Source organism: Amblyomma americanum, chromosome 3, assembly GCF_052857255.1.
Source record: "Amblyomma americanum isolate KBUSLIRL-KWMA chromosome 3, ASM5285725v1, whole genome shotgun sequence".
Taxonomy (NCBI): domain Eukaryota; kingdom Metazoa; phylum Arthropoda; class Arachnida; order Ixodida; family Ixodidae; genus Amblyomma; species Amblyomma americanum.
Window position 1 is genome coordinate 140,107,779 of NC_135499.1, and position 18,607 is coordinate 140,126,385.

At 43.5% G+C, this 18,607-nt stretch overlaps 2 protein-coding genes across 2 annotated transcripts in view; one reads left to right on the plus strand and one right to left on the minus strand.

Moving 5' to 3' along the window:
• Positions 1-112: 112 nt before the first annotated feature.
• mRpL24 (mitochondrial ribosomal protein L24) lies at positions 113-7,971 on the minus strand. The gene is made up of 5 exons (XM_077658048.1): positions 7,549-7,971; positions 6,878-6,973; positions 4,352-4,452; positions 1,857-1,993; positions 113-326 (listed from the first exon to the last, which is right to left on the minus strand). Exons 1-5 carry the CDS (start codon positions 7,819-7,821, stop codon positions 190-192), a joined length of 744 nt encoding a protein of 247 aa, XP_077514174.1. The 5' UTR covers positions 7,822-7,971; the 3' UTR covers positions 113-189.
• A 188-nt stretch (positions 7,972-8,159) lies between these two features.
• Idh3a (isocitrate dehydrogenase [NAD] subunit alpha, mitochondrial) overlaps positions 8,160-18,607 on the plus strand; it is a 32,636-nt gene continuing 22,188 nt past the window's right edge. Inside the window, exons 1-5 of the mRNA XM_077658049.1 lie at positions 8,160-8,282; positions 9,061-9,204; positions 12,397-12,569; positions 14,399-14,528; positions 17,967-18,100. Of these exons, the coding sequence (XP_077514175.1) occupies positions 8,256-8,282; positions 9,061-9,204; positions 12,397-12,569; positions 14,399-14,528; positions 17,967-18,100 (608 nt within the window). The 5' untranslated portion in view covers positions 8,160-8,255. The remainder of the gene's footprint in view (positions 8,283-9,060; positions 9,205-12,396; positions 12,570-14,398; positions 14,529-17,966; positions 18,101-18,607) is intronic.

An 18,607-nucleotide genomic window follows, 5' to 3' on the forward strand; every position in this document is an offset into this window, starting at 1 on the left:
AGCAAACTTCTCATACAGCAATAATTATCATACTTTATTAAAATTGAATTAACTGCACCAAGACATTTGCAAAGATGCTTGAAATCTACTGTTCATTAGACAAGCTGCCATGTCCGTGATAAAACTGTGACAACTATGAAGTTTATTGTATTTTGACTATAAACAAATTCATGACCTTTGTGATGTCGCCTAGTACCAGTACGTTTTAGCTGGAACTCTGTCTTCTTTGATGCCAAGCTCTTCCATGATTTCCTGTTCAAACGTCATCAGCTTGGGAACGAAAGTTATTTTTTCAAGCTCCTTTGCCTTGGTGTCTTTTGGTTGCTCTGTAAACAAGAAAAGTTGCAATTGCAAAGTTCAAGCATTACAGAGTCACCGTGCCCTAACAGTGCATTAACAGCATTTGAAATTCAGAAATAACTAAACTTACAAAATGCAAATTTAAGGAGGGACATGGCTTTCAGCAAATTTATTTTCATTTCTTGATGTATTTACATGAAATTGTTTGAGCATATCAAAAATAATTTTATGACTACTCCGTTTTTTAAATTGTTTTCATATATATTTAACCTTTGAATTTTGTGAAAAGGCTGCAGAGTTAAATAGGGCAGAAGGCTGGTTGAACATTGAATGCGTTCCCACAGGCGTGCTACAAGTCAAGACATTCTTGCAAATTTTTTTTTCACAAAGCACAAACTTTCGTTTTCAATTTTTGCACTACAGTGTACACTTACATATCTAATTTAAAATTCACACATCTGAAAAAACTAATGTCTTCACCTGAATTATCGTCTTAGGAGTGCAAGAAAACAAATGGGGTCAAAGTAGATAGAACAGTCATAAGAAAGCGCTCCGCAAGGTGAGTGTCTAGGCGGAAAACCATAACAGAGAAAAACACCCATTGTTCGAGCGTTTCTCCAAAATGCAGGGTTGCCGTGGCTTGTGAAACAATTTTTTAGAGTACTTCTGGGTCGATCTCAGCAAAAAAGCTTCGGGACAGCATAATAAAATGAGGCATACAAACGAATACAACTATTTAAAAAAAATTATTTTCTTGGCCACTTTTCGGGATTTCAAAGCCGCATCCTCCCTTAAGAGGTTTAAACTACAGCTGTAATGGAAATTATATCTGTGAATTTGAAAATTAAATATACATGATTTCTATACCGGAAAATAAAAAATATACGCAGGAAAGACGTACTGCACTCATTTTCTTGAGACAATTGCAAATGAACAAAATTTCGCAGCTTTGATTTCAAGAAGCCACTGAATTGAAATTTTCAATGCCAGAGTAGCAGAAATTAAAACATGGATGGCTTTTACAGCACAGAACTGAAGGGCACGAAGCCCTCTCCTGTCTAGCTTAGTTACCTACAATGGGTTTAACGCGGGAATTTCAGAAACTTTAGCACCAGAAGGAAATTATGTTTCATTACAACACACTAGACATGGTTCACCCACTCGAAAAGAAAAAATTTCCGCATGGAACGTCTGCGAGCCAAGTACTTTTTCCGGCCACAGCAGTTGTGCATTCTTGGAGGACTGTTGGTGAAAGCTGCCATCACACTTTCAGACTTTCCATTTCTAGTGCTCAAAAAGCTGGTATCTAACCAATCCGATGCATGCCTTTAAAATTGCCTATGTTTGCCTTTTACAGTCGGCGAATCTCACATCAGGCGCACAGGATTTTGCCATTTGTGTTGGGGTGTAGTGCGACAGCTATGCACCCATTCCCTCATTTTATAAGTATGATCATCATATGCATAGATGGCTCCAGATACCATTCAGAGGCATTACACAATGACACTACTTAGTAGAAAATACAGACAGCAGCAGCAGCGCTGAAGTTAGCTTACCAGCATAGGCACTCTTGCTCTTGTAGTCGTACGTCTCTTCAGCCATCAGTGGGATGGGTATGATCCGGCCAGAGCGCACTGATACCCTGACCTTCTCACCATCTTCTGTATAACGCCATTCCACCTTCGTTGGCTTGCTACAATTGCAAAGAACAAAGGCATACCTTTTTAGAGACAATTTCAACAAAGTGGATGTGCACAGAGGACCACACATGTAAGTTTATCTGAAACCCAGTGTTACTTGTGGCTACCATGGAAAATGGTAGTGTATGTGATACGAGATGCAATCAGCTCAACTTAGAGGAGCTGTAGCGCATATGTGTGCGTTTGTATGTGTTAGAAAGGGAGTGGAGAGGTGGCAGCTTCAATACACTTCATTATGCACGACAGGGCACTGGCTGTCCAAGGACAGCACACTGATAAATGCAGAAAGTTAACCATGACAACCACACCTTGGTCACACCAATGTCAGTCACATGCACATGCTAGTTAAATTTTAAACATTTTCAAGGGATGCCAAATGACAGAGCTGCGTTTAGGAAAATGTATGGAAAGTGTAGTAACAAACATTAAAGCACATGATGTTTTGGGGCTCTTTAGGCTAGCTGATTCAAATTCATATCTGAACCCCCACACCCACACACATACATACACGCACAAAAAAAAGGCGAGACTGAGAAAGGATACATCTCATGAGTACTGCTTTGTGCATTGAGCTCTGTTCCGTGGTCTAATGTTCTACACTGCTCCAAGTTGTATGTATGTCACTTTTGTAGTTTTTTTTCCCCCAAATAAATCATGATCTATCTATGCTCTACTCCCTATAGACCAGAATCCAGACCCCTTCTATGGCGTGGCCATTTTCCTCCGACTGGCGCACCGTGATGCGGGCGTTTCTTTCGGGACTGCCGGGCTACGGCAGCTTCGCGGCCGCGCCTGCATATAGCCACAATTTACTGCCCTTCGGGCGCTCAAAGAACGTTGCCGAGCATACTTCCGCAGCACGGTTGTGTACCATCTTGGTGTTCCGTCGCAAAGAAAACTTTTTGGTCAGTATCAAGCATTAGGTGTATGGCTAACATGCAGTTTCAATTCCAATGCGCTCTTAATCCTTCCTGCCGGCCATAAAGCACCCCAAAAATAGGGCTTTCTTGTCGCCTGCATGTTGTGCCAGTTTATCAACAAGTTATCGTTGTGAGCTCAACTGAGTCGCAGCACTAACAGAAAACAAATTTTGACGTAGTTTAGGCTATCTGGCGTATAAAAATATATTTTCGCTTAATGTATCAAAGTTTGAATAAATATTATAGCAGAGAAGCCAGCTTGCATGAATTCCGAGGCCCTGAAGTCGCGTTTATTTTATTCGGAAGCTCTCGCCCCTTGTGACAGCGTTGCGTAGCCGCTTGGCCAAGTGTCATAGAACGTAATAAAGTCGGGCATATTTTGCTATGATTAAGGCAGATATCAACAGCACAAAGATACTACGGTCAGCCCTTTACCCCTCTGACATACGTGCGGAAATGGCAACTGAAACTGGTAGTGGTCATGCTTACATTCCCATACAAAAAATGTGTTTAATGAGAACAATAGCATCAGTGCAAGGATGCTGAAGATGTACTAGTGATCGAAAACACACGCTTCGCTGGGACAACCTCTGCAGCTGGCCTATCCGGTCACTACACCACTGAGTCAAATCAATCTACATTCTGATGCATAAAATTATCATAGATGGTAGCGCATGTAAAAGACGGCAACAAACAACAAGCCAGTGCAGAAATCTGTTTATAAGTACCGGTTTACAGTCCGTACCCTACCTGGTCGAGTACCCTCAGATGTCACATTAACGAGTAACTGTGCATTAGATAACTGCAGTACTGTCTGGTAGAGGGAAAATGTGACAAATGATGTACACCACACACCCTCATACATTAGTTGATGCAGCGCAACGACAACAGAAGTGAACATGTAAAAACACGTTCTACGCGCGGCGCCAGCACGACCCGCAGTCTATCGGGCTGCGCGCGCCGACAGATGGCGACTGATACCGAGAGTAGGAGCGCGCCCGCAGCCTGCGTGCGACGGTGAAAGAACCTCGTCTACTAATTACTCTCTATAAAAGTTGGCAGGACCCCTGCACAGAACTTTTCATATATACTGTTATGTAGCACCTTCCACCGAGGACTGCAAACAGATGTCAGCCTAACACGTGTACCAAACACCTCCAAAGATGAACCCTGATGACAATTCTTCAAGCAGGCTAACTTGCTGTTTCTGAATGGATTCTGGAAAGGTTGAGCTTGTTTAAAGCCTGGCTCGATATAAGTCATGCTTGAAAGGAAATTGCTAAGCATGACCTACTCGGCTGCCACTACAATGCAGCAAAGCAAGAGCTGTGAACAGGTGCTAGAGTAAGATGATCATCTAAGCAAGCAGTACATGTCACCTTGTAAGCTCCTCCATCTTAACCACCAAGCATCATTCTTACAAGTACTTACTTGTCTGTCGGGTCAACTAGAGAAACTTGTGTAGTGACCAGCAAAGGCATCTCAGTTTTCATGACTTGAGTGGTACCTTCATTCTTGACAGTCTTGTATTCCTGAAGGAAACGGAAAGGTGTTGTAAAGTCGACCTAAGGAGTACTGCCTGCTAAGGAGCAAAGCATCAATAAGGCCGAACAAGTGATGAAGAAAAAATGTAGGAAGCAGCCTAAAGTGTCTTAAAGCAGCCGTAAATGTTCTCACTGCAAAATGCCACCACAGGTCCCCATGGTCTACCAATCGCTTAGGACAGTGCTGCAAAATGCAGGAGCATATAGTCAACAACGCAATAGTAGCATCAGTGCCACTGAAGAACTCGACAAGAAGCAAAAAGTTGTGTTTCATGAAGAAAAAAAAAAAGACTCCATGTGCAAACATCTCACAAATGGAAGAACTGTTTACACGCAAGTTTTTTTTTTTTCCCTCAGAGATACTGTTATATGGCCTTCATCTTTTATTGTTAATGCACTTACCAGTGATAACTGTTTGGTTTGGTTTATGGGGGTTTAGCATCCCAAGGAGACTCAGGCTATGATGGACACCGCAGTGAAGGGCTCCAAAAATTTCAACCGTCTGGGGTTCTTTAATGTGCACTGATGTTGCATAGTACGCAGGCCTTTAGAATTCGGCTCTATCATAAATCGACCGCCGCAGCCGGGATCAAATCCACGTCTTTCAGGTCAGCAGCTGAGTCACTGTGCCACTGTGATAGGCGTTAAGGTAATAAAGTTTTTTGGGAATTGGGCTTCCTGAGCGATCGGAGTGCGCGCCCGCTGCTGCCGTTTGCTCGTTAGAGACCCCCCCCCGTGGGGTGTCCGCGAGCGGAATGTAGGCGGCCACGCTGCTTGTCCTCCTTTCCAAGGGAAGCTCTGTTGAAGAACCACTGTAAATCACCCTCCCTTCCGTTCTTCCCGCTTTGACCTGGCGTCCCCATTGGGTCATTCCCAGTGACAGTTGAGGGAGGCGTCGTTTCGGCGAGAGGCCCGAGCAGGAAATGAACGGGGAGACGGCCACCGACTCGGGCAGCGGAAAGGTGCGTAGATTTCGCCTCCCGGGGGACCAAGAGCGCGGGTGGTGTAACCTTGCGCACCTAGTATGTATGCTTGAGTCCAGGCCCGAGCCTCCGGAGTCCCGTCGCCCGCCTGTGCGGCGCTCAAGCGCTCCGGATTCGAGAGGGCCTGATTTGGCTGGTTCTCCGTCATCTCCGGCCATTGCCGGAGACAACGCGCGATGAGCCATCGACGTGCGACCTGCATCGTCAAGATGTGCTCCGCGCATTCCCCATCCTCCCTCGTGTTGTGTCGCGCGTGATTTAACCCTCTGGTTGGCCGTGCAGCATGCGATCACCCTTAACTGTGCCGTCACGCGCGTATGTAGTCTTTGCTTTGCGCACACGGCTCCGCGGGCCCTCTTTCAGGTGCTGTGGCTGGGCTATGGGTTGTACTGAGGTCTGGAGATCAGTGCAGTGTTGTGTAATGCAGCTTCCTGTGTAATAAACACTTGTGCTCTATAATAACTGCACCTTCCTTCCTTCGGAGCGAAAGCGCAGGCGTGCGGCGAACGCTGGCTATGCCCTCAGCTTGCTCTGGCCCGAACCCGCGTTACGTGGGCGAAGTGCCACTCAATTAACACTCCGGCACGGGTTCATAACCAACCCAAGTTTTAAGCCGCCGCTGGAAACTCTAAGTACCATAGACCTTTTAACGAAGCACCAAATACAGAAGATAATGAGCAATGTTACACTAAAGGTATTTTCTTCGTTACAAAAGAAAAAAAAGTTCACGAGTTGATAGATGCAGTTTGTGAAGTGAGCACCTGATTTCACCATCTCTGCTTTAATTGGTGCGCTGGTTTCCATTATCAAGTAGCACATTAGAAAAGAACCTATTTCGGACACAGTTATGGAGAACTGCAGCATGAAACTGAATATTCATAAAAAAAAAATTTGTAAGGATTTTGCCCATCTACAGTTGTCCAAATTTAATAATGATAGCACAGTGTTTGAAAATCTATTTTAGAAATAAATATGATTTTTTCAAGCCAAAATCAAATTAATCACGCAGTTCATACAAATCATGTCAGAAGCTGCAACTGTTTCATTCAATTCAGCTCCAAACCTTAGTATACCAGTGAAAAATGAAAATTTATTTCATTTCATGTCGGTCACTTGGTGCTGACCAGTATTCTTATGTGCAAGTTAAAGCACAGGTATATCTTAGGGCAGACAAATGTAGTGATCTGAATGATAACTGCAAACAAGCCAAAGCAAATAGGTACATTAAAAAGCACGCTGAAAATTAAAAGCTCTTTCTCTCTCCCTCCGGAGTGGGCATTACATTTTTTTTTCGTCACATAAATTATGATTAAACCTCCTCACAGCAGGCAGAAATATGAATATGCGCAGACTGCAATCTACCACAGGCAACAAGAAGGTTAAAATGCACTTGCTTTTTAGTGTTAAAAAAAAAAAAAGCAGCCACTTACACAGTTCAGGCCTTCCACACAAACCCAGTTGCGTTCTTTAACAATGTAATTAACGATTCCCTGCTTTCCTTTGTCCTTCCCAACAAGGATTTCGACCTGCGGAAAAGCATTGGAAATGCATTTAAATTCATGAATGCTTTACAAGTAAACCAACACATCAACCTGCGAGGTTAGCATTTTTTTTTTTTACACTGCCCAGTAGCACCAACAAAATGCTCTAGCGAGCCAGAACATAAAATCAGCGCTGCAAGGTCACAAACGAAACAAAACCTTAAGAGAACTCCTCCAGTGGCTATGCAACGCTATGTACCCAGCTAGATTTTACTGCTGCAGCTTGATACTAGCGCAGCGGGCATTACAACAATTCTAAACAAGTGCCAAAACTTTCTCACTGTAAACACATTCGCAACGGGCACAATAATGGATGAATGGACAACAATAAATAGATGAAAGTCAATTACTGAAATGTATACACGGGGCATAGGACAAAAAACTTCGCTGCACGGTAAAGGAAACAGAACAGTGGATACGAAAATCAGAGAGTGCGTTCAACGCTCGTGAATAGACCAGGACATGTCTGAGATATGTTCCTCGCGATAAAGGTAGATCGTCAGTTTTAGATGCCAGTACAGTGCGGAACTGCGATTTAGAAATCAGGACCTAAAGTGTACCCTGTCGCCTCTGAAGACGGTCCACACGATCGGCTCCACGTACACATGGCGAGCCGGAGCTCCAGGCATGTTCTCGGTCCAGAATTCCATCTGCCACGGGCGCGCCAAGCCGTAGTAGTATTTCTTGCGCTGGATCACAGCCCGGCGGTACTGTGGGCCCTTAGGAGTGCGCCATTCGACTTGCGCCAGAACTCGCTTCATGTAAGATTCGGGGAAGTTTGCATAGTCCTTCGGCAGTTTCGACGCCTTCAACAACAAAGACGTGAGCCTCATTTTTAACTGTTCTAGTCAGTAGCAAATCTAATTCAAAATCTCTTATCACAAAACTCTTATAATCTACATCAGCTCTCGCATTTAATGCCTTTAAACAACTGAAACTTGTTGCTCAAACTCGCCCATGCCGGCCATGCGCATCCCAGTGTTAATGAACAATAAGATGTTCGCCGCTAAAAAAAAAATGAGTGGTGCGCACCAGCGACAATCAGTTGCAAATTATGTTATTTCAAATATTTTTTATACAAAACAATTAGAATTAATACTCCGTGTAATAAGTCACCGTTTAAGAATAAAATTTGTTTAGTCGGTCGTTATTTGCTTCTGGTTTTGAAGCCAAGCAAAAAAAGTAGCGAAAAGCGGCAGGGACGGGGAGCGACGGGAGTTTCTTTTTGACTCGTGCTCTTGCAGTTTAGAAGCTCACGGTGTGAAAGATGCCTGCAGTTTTTAGAAATGTTTCAGTAAGTGGCTTTTGACCGCTTCAACTGCAACCACGCGTTGCGATAGCGTGCTCAACGTTGTTGTACGAGAAAATTAGCTCGGAGCCGTAAACAAAGCTCTTTTCTATTGGCGCCGTTTCGTGCCGGCTGACCTTATGGTGACTTTGTGACTTTCTTCGGCATCTTTAGGTCTCAAATATGCTCGCACGAAGCAAACTATATTTTCAGTAATACTTGCATTTGTGCGTAGTTGCTTAAACATGCTATGCCGTTCGATTGAAGCGTTCAAACTCGCTGCTGATCACGTATCCGCGGAGTATTTTTTTTCTAGGACTGTTACACGCATAAGTCATTTAAGTTACGATCGTTTCGACTAACCGCGCCCGGAGTGTGTTAACCTTGTCCACGTGAAAGGCGAAAGGCGCTAGTACTACCTGGTGGTATTTATGATCGGTTTTGCTTATCAAAGTCTCGGAAGATTGCCGCTGTTTGTGTGCCACGCTCGTTAAGGTGTCCCATAGTGCGCACGAGTGTTTCGGTTTAAGTTCTCTAGGAGTGCTGCATCAGGAAAGGATGGAGGCGAAGACGGGAAGTAGGTCACTGTACGGAGGAGTTGCCTCACCTAAGGGCGTAGAGGTTACGTGAAACGATTCAGTGCCTCGGCGTCGGAATATCAGTGGCGCCTTTCTGCCTGTTTTGCATGGTTGTCTGTACGACTTTTCGTGGGCAGGAGAAGAACATAGCTACAAATGTCTAGAGAGAAGACAATACTGTGTACTGCGCCTTTTATAATTTTCAGAGAGCCTTGTTTCAGCGAGCCTTAGGAGCAGCAGCTTCAAAGCGACATGCATCCACTGATTTCCGCACCGTGACACTTATTCCGGGGGATGGAATTGGCCCAGAGATTTCCAGGGCTGTGCAGGACATTTTCAAAGCTGCTGGAGTAAGTATGCAGGGTATGAGTTGGCCATTAATGGACATGTCTGTGATGAAGCTAAGTGCAGACCAATTTGTTACTTGTGTGTGCATGCCAGTGGGTCGGGGGACACACCACAAACGATAAAAAGTATTGACACGACATCAGTCACTAGAAGTACTTGGGTCATACTATGCCTGCTCCCAGGTCAGTCACCGCCTGTCTGCAGCAGAAGACAAAGGTATAGCTTTGAGCATACATGAAAGTTTCTGCTGCTTATCTGATAAGCCTTGCAACTTCAATTTGTTTTTGAGAATGCATGCCTAATGTAAACACGTATGAATGAAGTGGTAAAAGATAGTACGCTAACTGGGTGCAAATTGGTAGTGCTGAGTACAAGTTTACCCAGCGAAGCCAAAGTAGATTTTCAGCACTTGTTGACTGATGGGGCATAACATAGTCCCTTAATTGCCATGTTGCACAAACCAGCGGAGTGCATCATCATTAAGGCAGGCAGCTTAATTGTTGAATTTATTCACACTGAAACAGAAACAGCTGTGCTGTTGACCCACATGTCAATTACATGCATTGTCAACTGTATCCTACTTTGCAAAGGAAGCACTGTTCTTTGAGAGCTGATGAAAAAGGGCAACACTGAAACAGTGGAGTGGAACATCGGGTGCCTATAAACACATTGGGCCTTATGTGCACCACACTCATTCTTGCTGATTGCTGCATTCTCTTTAGGGCTAGAATATGCTGCTGGATATTGCAGCTGCTTGTGGCACTTAGCGACCAGAAGTGTACAGCTTCACAGGTGTAAAGGTTAAAATGCACTAAAAAGAGGTTTGGGAAATTTTTTTTCTCAGAAATGCAAGAAAAAAGGCCTATGAAGCCATACCTTAGCACACACAAGGCAAGCTGTTACAATATATACAGCGTATACTGTGTGCCTTCATTGTCTGTATTGATTTGCAGATGCTCTAGCTTTAAGGAGAGCAATAAATGAAACTCCACTCATGGATGAAATACACTGCACTTCAGCTAATGGCAAAGCATTTTATCATCCTGGTTGTGGACCATTCATTCAGGTGTAATTTTTGGCAGAAGTTCATTCATTCAGAATGCTGGTCTTCATCAGTTTTCTAACCATTTCTACTACTTTTTTGTCTAGACACGTCATAGTGTGTTCTGTTTCAACCATTCTGTTTCAACCATTCTGTTTCAACCATTCAGTTTTAACTTGGTTGTTGGGGTCTAACACACAGTACTATCACACATCAGCAGTGCAGCACCGATAAAAGTAAAGCATGTCATAATTCAGAGTTATAATGCTAATGGTCTGTGTTGTAAGTAAGACTCGCCATGGGGGCTCAGTAGCTTTGGCATTCAGCTACTGATCCCGACGTGGTGGGATCAAATCCCAGCGGCTGCTGCCACATGAAGATGGAAGCAAAATTTAAAAATGCCCATACACTGTGCGATGTTGTGCACATTAAAGAAATATAGATAGTGGAAAATTAATCTGGAGCTCTCCACTACGGCGTCTCTTGTAGCCCGTGTGTCGCGTTTAAAGGGCTACACCCTACATACGTAGCTGTGTTGTAAATAAGAAGACTTTAGGAATCGTGCTTTGGCACCACTGAGAGTATCTTCAGTGTGATGCTGAGTGTTTGAATAAGTTATCATGCCAACTTCAAACTGCCTCAAATATTTAAATACTGTCAACATGGCATGCTACCTGTGCCAGCACTAGCACTGCTTGGAAGGACAGATTCAGTGCGTGCTCCCTTTATCATTTGAAAAAGCTATATTGCTCTGACCACTGCCTGTGACTTTTCATTAAAGGGCCTGTGATGAACTCCACTTTTCTTTGTCTTAATTCGAATAGCACTCTTTAAAACCCCAGACAAGAAAATTGTGTGAAGCTTGACCCTGAGGGCGCCTTCAGTCTTAGTCTTTCCTTTCGGGCAGTGGTGCTAGACAGTGGTGTCATATTATTTCTGTGGGTGTTTGTGGCACTCCTGGTCAGGATGCTGATGATGTGTTTAAACAAATGCTTGAAGGTGCATTTGTACATAGGAGTTCAAAAGTGAGTCGAGGGCCCTTTAATGGAAAACTGAAAGCGACAGCCGAAATTTTGTTCTGGGTAAAAGTTGATAGTGTGGGTTCTTTCTGGTTATGTTGATGTTTATTTGGCAGCAAAATTTATCACAGAAAATTGGGTTTAAAAACTGGCCAATTTTTTTTCCCTGGCAATCGACTCAGTAGTCACATCGAGACCTCTGCGATTGCCAGCTGGAAGTGAGTGGTGATATAGTCTATCCACAGATATCCACCTGAAAAAAACTGTCCTGGTGATACTGCAGTGCACTTGCAAAAACAGTCGTCTGCAATTGCCAGCTGGAAGTGAATGTGATGTAGTCTATCCACAGATATTCATGTGAAAAGCTGTCCTAGTGATAGTGCAGTTCACTTGCAAAAACAGCTGGTGGCGTGACGATGCCTATGTTTCATTTTTTAACCTTTTCTAATTATAGAACTCCATTTTCAGTGAAAGTAGGCCGCTAATCGTTAGAAAATATGGCAACGTGTTGATAAGGGCCAACTTCATTTTGCCCTCAATGGCCTTTAATAGGTAGCCGCTGAGGTCTTCAGTATCTTTGGTTATGTGTACTTAACACGAAATGCAGGAGCTCGTTGCATCATAGGCCCTAACCATATGTGCTGACCCCATTCTGGCATGCAAGAACACTTGTATTCAACATATGTAAGTGGTTGCATGCAAGTCAATGTTTTGCACCTGCTGCTTACATGAGCGTAGACAAAGAGCCGAGTCACCTTTACTGGGGAAGAGGACAATACATTATCATGAAGCTTCATGGTATGATTGCAGATTTGTACTTAAAATCATCCTTCATAATCCATGTAGTTTAAAGATTGGACTCAAATCTCGTAATTTTACAATCATCAATGGCAGAATAATATTTTGGAAGTCATGATCAAAGCGATGTCGGCATTCATATGTGACATGCAGTTTGTAATGCAAATACTGAAAATTCTTGCGGAATCCTTTTCTTCATAAATTTCTGTTTGCATTTTGCTGACTGTTGTGCAGTGTGCTTTCGAGAACATCATACCTGTGAGAGAGATTAAATGTTGATCATTTTAAGGCAGCAGACAAGTACCTAATCTAGTTAAATCTTCTTACCTTGTCAGGTACCAATCCAATGGGAAACTGTTGACGTCACACCAGTCAAGGGCCCCGATGGGAAGTTTGGCATCCCTCAAAAGGCCATCGACTCAGTAAACAAGCACAAGATTGGCCTCAAGGGTCCTCTGATGACCCCCATTGGGAAGGGTCATCGCTCTCTTAACCTTGCACTGAGGCAGTAAGTGCGATTGCTTTTCTTGTCTTTTTTCACTGTAGTATTGGGGTTCGAAAGAACTGTCTTCAACTCGCAACAAGAATTCTTAAACAATTTAAAAGAGAAGTAGAAAGTTTGCCAATACATTCCTACAAGTAGGTTGCTTTCCCTGGAAATTTATTGGCCATGCCTGCTCTTTGTTTACATTTCTCTTTCTCTTTTTGCACTCTTGTGCTGTTAGTGCATGGAAACTAGGGAGTGTTGCTTAGTGCTAATTGAAGTTGGATACAGTCAGAATGGAGATATTGCTGTTTACATTTGTGTCCAAATGTATTGTTCCGTTTTTCATAACAAACCCGCATTGCCCCTCCCCACAGCCCCCTTTCCCCCCCTCCCTTTTTTTTTAATGTAGAAATTTTAAGAAATTTATTGTGCAAATAGGGCCCCCTCAACCACTTGCTTAAAGAATTGCCCATAAATCCATCCCTGCACTCACTAAGCTTGTGAAGTTATATGTGCGGTCTAATGAGCAGGTTAGTAAAGCGAGAGATACTGAAGCATTTGTCATTAAATGCATTACAAACGATGCAATGGCAGTGAACTTGAACTCTAGGGAAGCATCCTAGTTCATCAAATTAGTTTTTTTTTTTTTTTGCTGGATTAAAGAGCATAGAAAGAAGATTTTGTAAGTGCACCTCATAGCCTGTCTGCATAAACTCTCTAGTGACTGCATACAACTGCTTGATGTTCATATTAGAGCCTACAAATTACAATGCTGTGACTCCCCTGGTCACCCTGATTATGAAGGGTCATTACTCTCCTAACCTTGCACTGAAGCAGTAAAAATCATGGCAGTAAGTAAACCTATGAGTAATCATGATTTAAGGCCCCTAGCTTGCTGCAATTCTGCGAAAAATTATGGATTTTATCAAATGTAAGTGTGTGTTTGCCGATCCATCGTTTCTTTTATGATATTTTGTTTGTGGTCATCAGTAGGAGTGACAGAATTATGGGGATGTTTATTTCATCCTCTGAATTCTCTTGAAGGGTGGAATCTGGTAACAAGCGAAATTCTGCTTATTTCTTGGCATGCTTGCTCTCCCATCAAGCACTGTGGCTGTGCCAGCAACATGCATATATGGGAAGAGTCACAATATTGGCATCTATTGAAAGCAATATTGCTCTATTTGCAGAAATATAAAGTTTTTTCTTAAAGTGGCTCTCTATAAAGATGCGGTATGCCTAGGATGTTAAAGGACACCGCTTAACAAATATCCTCCAGCAAGAATTTTTTTTAATGCGTTCTGTGGAAGCTGAGTTATGTGTAGTCAAAATTTGAATTTCTGAGCCTTTGCACCTTTTCTTCTCGTATCACTTTTTTGCACACTGAAATGTTGGCGCTCCTTCGCCGGCCCCACTCTCTTGGCCTCTTCGCTGACTGCCGACGTGCGCGGTAATTCCCGGAGAGGGTGGGAAGCGGAGTTGGCACGGTGAACCAATCGTAGCACTCTGCAGCTGACGTAACGAGCACTACATGACGCGTTGCATGCAGGTTCGGGCAAAAGCCCAGCACTGTTAGTCCCCGTGAAGCGCAGAAGCAAGAGTTTTTAGAAATTTACTGTAAATTATCAGCTCGCTTTTGAGGTTTTGTATGTGGCATGAATGTTCGATGGACAGTACTCTACATAATGCAAGCGAGCTATATTCATATGCCTTTTATCACCACATTGTGCCATCGCCAAAATAGCAATCCCATCTCGAAATTAGCCTCCTTTATAGTCTTTGAGGCTACACATCGTGCCATGCAAGTGCCATCTTGCCTGTTGTACAGCGACACCTATGGTCTCTTGCAGGGCTTTCAGCCTGTATGCAAATGTGAGGCCTTGCCGTTCACTCGAGGGATTTGAGACTCCGTACAGGGATGTGGACGTCGTGACAATCCGTGAAAACACCGAGGGCGAGTACAGTGGCATTGAGCACGAGGCAAGTGACCTAGGCACATTACCTTGTCGGTAGAGAGTGCATTCATTAGGTTATAGCTCTTTTTTTTTTAGCTTGGGAATCAACACAATGTTGTGTTGGGTCTTGACATTATATTTTGATTTTTTTATGTTCATTTTGTGTTTCTATTCTTAGGGCTACACCTTGTGGTATAAGATGATAAATGAGGCAGAAAGTGATACACCAGTTTTCAAGCTATGCATTAAGTGATGCTGCATGTCCTGAAGGCACCAGATTCATTTTTTCACGGAGTACTAACCTTTTACATAGTTTCGTGAGTTCAAGACATACTGTTCGCACGCCGTATACTATTACTGGATGGAGCTTGGATACAAAGTTTAGTGTCAGCATGTTCTCAGCAGCCAATGCTTTCCAGTCAGAATGTTTGGCGTCACTGTGAACAAGCTGTGTGAAGAAAAAGGGAAAACAAATGCACGATTTCTGGAAAGCCACCATCCAAAAATTGTCTCTCATTTTCTAACAAATGATTCAGGGAAAACAAGAAGACATTTGTTGGTTAAAAAAAAATTGTGTACTGTCTCTGGGCTGTTGAGTTGGTTCGTGATTTTTGGATTGGTCTTTCACACAACTTGCTTGGACTAGCTTAGAAATGGAACAAATGCTAATTGTTGCCAATTGGCGAAGCACCAATTTCTGGAATTTTATCAGCGCAGTGACGGTGTGGCTGATGACCATGGTGACGCTGTGGTCATCAGCCCTTGTCAACACCAACTTCAAAGATAACCTGCGCAATGTGAACCTCTTCCGTTCCTTATCCTCCTCGAGATGACAAAGCTCCTGATAGGATGAGGAACTGCAAGGCTAGCCCGGTTACTTTCGGCTGAGACGGTGCATCTCCTCTGCTGACTTGAATGCCTGCTGCGCAGTTTTGCTGTGAATAACTGCAGTAACATTTCTGGCATAAAACTTAGCCATGGATGGTTTCTTTTTATGGCTGTTGATTGATTTAAACCTGCCTGCTCTGGCACAGCTAGAGCAGCACTAAGTTCCCGATCACCAGCTGAAATACATCAGCATGCCAAATAGATGTACAGGCTCGAACCTTTGCGCATCTTGTGCACAGGAAGGAATGCACACTGTCCACGATGGCCGTCATTCTAATTTCAGCACTCACATTAGTAGTAGCTTCTCCAGTGATGCAGTGCTACACATGGTCAGGGTCTCTCTCCACTCTATCATGAAAAAGAATAGAACGTTTATAGCTTTCGCCTGGTGGTGCAAAGAAATATGTATGTTGTAAAAGTATACGAATATTCGAATACAGTCGACGATTGATTTTTCGGATTCTTTAGGGACCGCGAAAATGACCGAAAAATCAGGCAGTCCGGAAAAACAAATTTCACCTAAAAAATCGCGAACTTATTACCAATATGCCCGAGGAAGCGGTCACTTGTATTGCACACATTCTAAAGCTCCCTATGACTAAATTTCACCACACGACGTGTGCATGGACGATGGGCGGCAACCGCTTTCATGAGCTCGGCCTGGCTGTGCTGCCTTCGGCATGTCGCCGATGAACGCACTATGAACGCGAACAAGGTCCGAAAAATGGAACGGTCAGTTGCGGTGCGTCCGAAATTTCAGGCGCTCTTATACATTGTCTTTATAGGCCATGTCACGGTGCCGCGAAAAAGTTCGAATAATCAAGCACATCCGAAAAATAAGGCGTCCGAATTTTCTGTCGTCGACTGTACGAATGGAATATGTTTCTTATTACGTGAGTATTTGATTCTGGAAATGGATATTCAAAAATTTATAGGTATTAAAAAAGTTGCGAATATTCGGCAGCCACTGAGTGCCGCCGACTTTCATGAATCTAACCGGGGAAAAACCATGGCACTAATGCAGACTATCTGAAGATAGTGTTTAAAGTGTCAGGAAAGCTTTACAGAGGCACCCTTTTTGCTTTCTTCTCTGTCGTTTGTCACGTGAACCGGTCACATTCGGATGCTGCTAGACTTGGACCTCGCGTGAAATTCGGTGAGTGGGCTTTCCCACATGCCACATGGGATGAAAACTATGAAAACAAGATGTCCGACCACCTGCTTCAAACACTCGCAGTGCAAAAGCGCACAGTTTTTTGCTTGACTGTTCCGTAATACGTTTCATAGTCCTTGCCCCACACCCATGGCACACTTCTCGTCGCCTTCACAACTCTTCTTGCGTGAGCTCCACATCTATCTTGTTTTGGTCAACTGTGATATGCGAGAAAGGCCACTTGCGGAATTTCACACGAAGCTCCCAAAGGGTGCCAGAGTCGACGTGTCACCAGCAGGGCAAGCGACCATGCAAAAACCCCTCATATTGCATGGTGCATTGCAGCACATGCGCATCTGACATGCACACAATAGAAAGCGTGACACCAGTAGGAGGGGCCCCTGTTGCTAAAGCAAAAAATAGCCTGGCTGCATAGTTGTAGTTTCAGAGCTTCACCACCAACTTGCGACGATGGCGGTGGCAATTGGCTGCTCATTCACCAGGTGTCCGAACCATGCTGCGCACCTCTCTTAAATGGAGGCGACATCTCTTTTTCTTTTTAGAAGCAGCTTCGCCATTCCGATGCAGACGTGTGTTCCTCTCGCTTACGTCCATGTTGTTCTTCCAACACGCTGAAACTGCGTGATCATCACGGGCTGTTCACTGTTCGATTGATGGAGCCACATTTTCGCATTTTCGGCACTTTCTTTTTCATTGAAGGGGAGGGAGGAGGAAGGGGGGAACTGACAACTTGACCTTCGGATAATTCGGGCATAGGTATATTCAGGTCCTTTGAAGCCAGAATTATTGAGGTTTTACTATCAATCGTGATATTTTTAGTTGCCAGTCATGGGTCAGTTCAGTTCATGGATTGCATTTTGTCACTCATTTCACATGACCACATTACAGCTTGCATACTGTTATGCTGTCTGACCAAGCAGTGTACATTTCTGTCCAAGTCTTGTTCTTCTTTCTGTATGGTGCTGAGGGAGTCTATATTTGTTTATATTTCGATTGCAACGACCATGCAGCACAGTGAGAAAAGGGGGGGGGGGGGGGGGGGGGGAGACATTTGCTTATTTATCTTTATCAGAAAATTTTTTTTGTACTTAACAGATATATCAATATTTGAAGGTATTTTTTTTCTCCATGTTCATATTCAGTTCATATTTGAAAATTGCAATATCGCATGCCCCTGCATGTTTGTAATGCAAAAAGCTGCTTAGTGGGAGTGGTGGAGAACATGTTGGCATTTCTTAAAATGCCATACACGTAGTTTAAGGAGTCGATTACATAGAAATTGAAATCAAAAGAGTGGCAGCCAACTCTGAGTGGCATTAGCCATTAATACTTTATTTATGATCAGTGATCGTATATCAGCCTATTTGTTTTGGCCTTTTTATTTTTTGCTTTGTGATCTAGATTGTACCAGGAGTGGTGCAAAGTATCAAGTTGATCACCGAGCCTGCATCAAGGAACATTGCCAACTATGCATTTGAGTATGCCAAGGCCAATAACCGCACAATGGTCACTGCCGTACACAAGGCCAACATCATGTGAGCGCTCATCAGTTCTTGCTTTGTGTGCACCAAGGCAAACCACTGTCTGGTCTTTTATTTTTACAACAGAAAAATGCAGCTCTGTTCGGGTTCATTGAGCTGTTTGCAACTATGCATAAGTAGAGAAAGGCTGAAAAGAAGTCTAGCTTATTCAAGTAGTATCCTGTGCTGTGCCAGTAAATTGGTGCATTCAGCATGAAAGACACTGGAACAACATTATTGTGGATGGCTCAAACCAGTCGAGAGATACTGCAAATAGGGGAGCTTTTATAACTGTTGCTTTACTAAGGCTGTGTTTTCTGTGCTCTAAAGAAGAAAAGAAAATGCAGTGCTCAACACCCTAATTGCGGGTAACAAGAGGCCGTAGCTTGAACTTTCTGTACCTGGTAGCACTGTCTATTGACATAGCACAAACCAGTCGGCTCCACTGCTGTTACTGTATTAAGACCATGAATGGCCGTAGTGTTGTGGTCTTCTGGAGTTTCACGTGCTTCTTTTAGAGCA

What these genes read in the sequence shown, in the direction of transcription:
- mRpL24 (XM_077658048.1), bottom strand. Translation starts at nt 7,821, where the DNA reads ATGAGGCTCACGTCTTTGTTGTTGAAGGCGTCGAAACTGCCGAAGGAC. An exon ending in GTGTGGAAGGCCTGAACTGT is followed by an intron (nt 4,453 to 6,877) that starts GTAAGTGGCTGC and finishes CGTTTCCTTCAG; the next exon opens with GAATACAAGACTGTCAAGAA. An exon ending in GAGCAAGAGTGCCTATGCTG is followed by an intron (nt 327 to 1,856) that starts GTAAGCTAACTT and finishes TCTTGTTTACAG; the next exon opens with AGCAACCAAAAGACACCAAG.